General features: G+C 49.9%; 1 protein-coding gene across 1 annotated transcript in view; it reads left to right on the top strand.

The window, feature by feature from the left end:
- Positions 1–3,745, top strand: part of LOC119410806 (tyrosine-protein kinase receptor UFO) — a 59,792-nt gene that overhangs the window by 45,462 nt on the left and 10,585 nt on the right. Inside the window, exons 11-12 of the mRNA XM_037677727.1 lie at positions 605–734; positions 916–1,007. Of these exons, the coding sequence (XP_037533655.1) occupies positions 605–734; positions 916–1,007 (222 nt within the window). The remainder of the gene's footprint in view (positions 1–604; positions 735–915; positions 1,008–3,745) is intronic.

Here is a 3,745-nt window from a genome sequence, read left to right as displayed (position 1 = left end):
ATCTTGTTTCATTGTTTCTGTGGATATTTTCATGATCTTTGAACTTCCTTTAATGGTGCGGTGGATTTCTGAAATACCGGAGGACCAAGAATTAAACAAGAGGATTGTCGTCTGCGGCACAGAGTGACACAAAATGACACAGAGTGACACAGACGACAGGAAAGGGGGAGGCGAGTCAGGGAGGGTGGACGGGGGAGACGTGTAATTAATATTTATGAGAGGCGGGGAGGTGGTGGAGGAGCTCCTCTGTTTGTTTAGTCTGAAAGGAGCAGAAAAGAAGAGGCAGAAAGTTGTGGGAGGAGTAAAGTTTAAAAGTTGTAGTTTTTAATCAGCAGCTGGTGAGAAACATTTCACAACAACTGTTAGAAAAACTCAACTGTAGAAGTTCATCGTGATGTTTCTGTCCATAAAACACGTTAACTGTGAGGATATTTGACTTATTCTCCACCGCTGAAAGAAGGCAGAGCAACGATGTCTTTGCCTGTGTCTCTGTTAGCAAAATATCTCCTGAACCACTGGGCAGGTTTTAACAATACCAACACAAAAATGCTTCACGTGGTCTTTCAGCCTCTGACAGTCCGTCTCTGTCCACGTCCGTCCTCAGGTTCGTCCACCCCTCTGGCCTTCTCCTGGCACTGGTGGTACGTGGTGATGGCCATCGCCGGCGCCGTGGCCCTCGCCGTGCTCCTGGCTGTTTACGTGGCCAAGCTGCGGCGCAAAGAGACGCGCTTCGGGTACGTGAAGCTTGGTTTGTCCTCGCCGTGGGTGGAAGGGCGGGACGGTGCAGCCGAGCCAAACCACAGAACTGATGTTGTTCCAGACTCTGGACCTTTGGAGAAACTGAGTGAAAGGAACGCAGTCGTGTGTTTTGTTGGCACACGTTCTGGACTGACGGCTTGCTTCTGTTCCGTTCAGAGAAGCGTTTGAGCCCATGATGGAGAGAGGGGAGCTGGTGGTCCGGTACCGAGCCCGTCGCAGCTACAGCCGCAGGACAACCGAAGCAACATGTGAGTCCTTCTGGTCAAATACAAGAAACTGAACTTCTTTTAATTATCAAGTTTTTAGGTCACAACAAAGAAACTGGTTTTTACCAGGTTCTAAAACTACTGAGGTGATTTCTTTTTAAACGCCCGTCAAAAGGTGGACGTATTATGGTATAGTCTCTGTCCAACTGTCCAACTGTCCTTCTTCATGTCTGTAAACCTTTTCTTGTCCCGCTCATAACTTCTGATCCGCTCCAGATAATTTAACAAATCTTCATACACAAATGCATCATCACTCGACGGATTGTTGTTTCCATACACTCAGCTCTAAGGTCAAGGTCACAAATCAAGGTCAAGTAATGTACAAGGGCTTTGCTCGTCCAGACCATTGTTATAAATGGTTGTATACGGTCTGTTGACGGGCGTATGATGCGCCGCATGCGTTCCGGTTGTCGTTCCTGTGGCTTCACTGAAGCAGCCAGAGCGTGGAGCTGCACGCCTGAACCTGCCTGGAAAACTGTTACGCAGAGAAGATCACGCTTCCTGTCGGCCGGAGAGACTGGATCTGCCGGATCGTCGCCTCTCATGGCACATAGTGACAGCTCTGTTCCCCCGCGGTCGGAGGCAGAAAACACTTCCTGAGCTCGTTCGGCGGATCAAAGAGCCGAGCGCGACTTCAGTCCCTGCAGCTGTGATGACACAACGCGAGTGTTCAGTGAGCGCACGCTGTTTTATAAAACCACAGCTTTAAACTGAAAATAAATCCCCTCAGGAAGTTTTGCTCCGTGCACTCAGGTGTAGACCACGAGTCCCTCAGCGGCTCTGAGCGCAGCGAGGAGCTCAGGTGTCAGCAGCCGGTCCAGGTGAGCCGTGACCTTCTGTCGGAGGTTTCTGTGCCGTCACCCGCCATGCTGCGAGATGACTGACAGAGTGCAGGCTCGGGTGTCTCACAGCTGGGTCGCAGTCAAGTCCTGACTTTGTCTCTGGTGTGCACGTCGTGTTTGTCCTCACGCACGAGTCTCAGCCTGCCAGATCCACGAAGAGGCCACGAGAACAGAAGAACTGGAGGAAACCGAGCAACATTTCAGGAAGTGAAATATGACATGTTCTCTGACTCGATGAGACGGATTCGGTGGGATTTCCTCCTCTGATGCCGACCGGACGTTTTCAGGACCATCTGAGCCCCTCGGGCGCCGTCATGTTGCAACACGCCTGTGAACCGAGCATTTTTGTCCGGCATGTGGCAGACTAATGGTGAAACAGCTGGAGGGGGAGGGGGTGTCCTGTCACATCCAGGCCGAGATGTGGAAACAGCTCACGTCCTCAGGGCGGTCTGCCTGCTTACCCTGCAGGGCACCTTAAACCCCGTTACCTGGTCTCTGGTCACACCTGGAGGTGGCATCCGTCCTGGGTGGGTCTGGATCGCTCCGAGTACAGGTGTGTTTACACGTCGCAGTTTAAACCTTGGCCGATCGTGCACACGACAACAACCGGTCGTTCTCTCAGGGTTTCTGAACCCGGGTCTGAGTGGAGGTTTCCCGTGGAGGTGTACTCTGCAGATGTGAAGTCACACGTGCACGACAGGCGGCTGCAGTCAAAAGTGTTTCTGCACGAGCAACAGTTGCAATAAATGACAGAGATGGGTGATTCTTAGGAGCAAAACCAACAACACCCTCGGTCCAAAGGAACGCTCTTGTATTCACCAGGTTGGACGTAACTGTGATCCCATGCACGATGCATGAAGCTGAGCACAGCATCAGGGTTGCCAGATAAACATAAATACTTTTTTTTACTCCCTTCTTTTCTGTGCATGTTCACCAAACATAACACACACCTCATCTGGCAACACCTCACTCAGCACAAGTGACAGTTTGGATCAAAATACAGTCATTTTAAAGTGAACATACAATAGTTCATCATTTCTTATCTGGCAACCTTGCAACTACAGCACTTCAATGTAAACTACTCTTTTGTTGTTTGTTCGTACTAATGAACAATGACAAATGTCCAGAGGTTGTTCTCATGGAAACGGGGCCTCAGAGATGATCTGGGTGCAGTTTACTGCGTTTGATTCGTAGTCTGAACCCAGTCCATCTAGAACCAAAGTCTAGGACCTCCTACTGGACTGATGCGGCCCCACCAGGACGCCTCAGGGCTGGTTTCAGCTGCTGGCTGATTTAACATAAACAGCAACTCTTAGGAAGGATCTGAAAGTACCAATTTGTTTGCTCAGCCAAAAGTTTCATGAAACTGTTTTCAGAGTTCAGCAATGCTCAGTCAGGTCATCTGGACGGTTTATTTTGTTGCTGAGACGTTTCGTCCTGAATGAGCATGAACTTTGGTGTTTTGAACCACTTTGGTATGGCTGCCTGTAGAGGAGTTGATGGGGGAGAGGGAGGCCCCGGAGGCCATCTTATCATCATCAAGCTGTTTTTTTTCCACTCTGGGAGTGAGACGTTTGTGTGATTCAGTTTGTTTGGTGGCTCCTCAGACTGAAGAAGTCCTTCGGATGAAGGCCGAAACGTCGCAGCAACAAAAGGAACCGTCCACATGACCTGACTGAGCGTTGTTGTACCTGGATTAATGAGCATGAAATTTGGTGTTTTCAGAGTTGTTCTCAAGTTACATGTCCTCAGGAACCAGGTCCAAAAACTCCAGGAACCAGGTCCAAAAACCCCAGGTACCAGATAAAAAAACCCAGGTACCAGGTCCAAAAACCCCAGGAACCAGGTCCAAAAACCCCAGGGACCAGGACCAAAAAC

Source organism: Nematolebias whitei, chromosome 6 (genome assembly GCF_014905685.2).
Source record: "Nematolebias whitei isolate Nwh7 chromosome 6, NemWhi1, whole genome shotgun sequence".
NCBI classification, from domain to species: Eukaryota; Metazoa; Chordata; class Actinopteri; order Cyprinodontiformes; family Rivulidae; genus Nematolebias; species Nematolebias whitei.
Note: the sequence above shows the minus strand (reverse complement) of the source record. Positions and strands in the feature narration are given on the sequence as shown.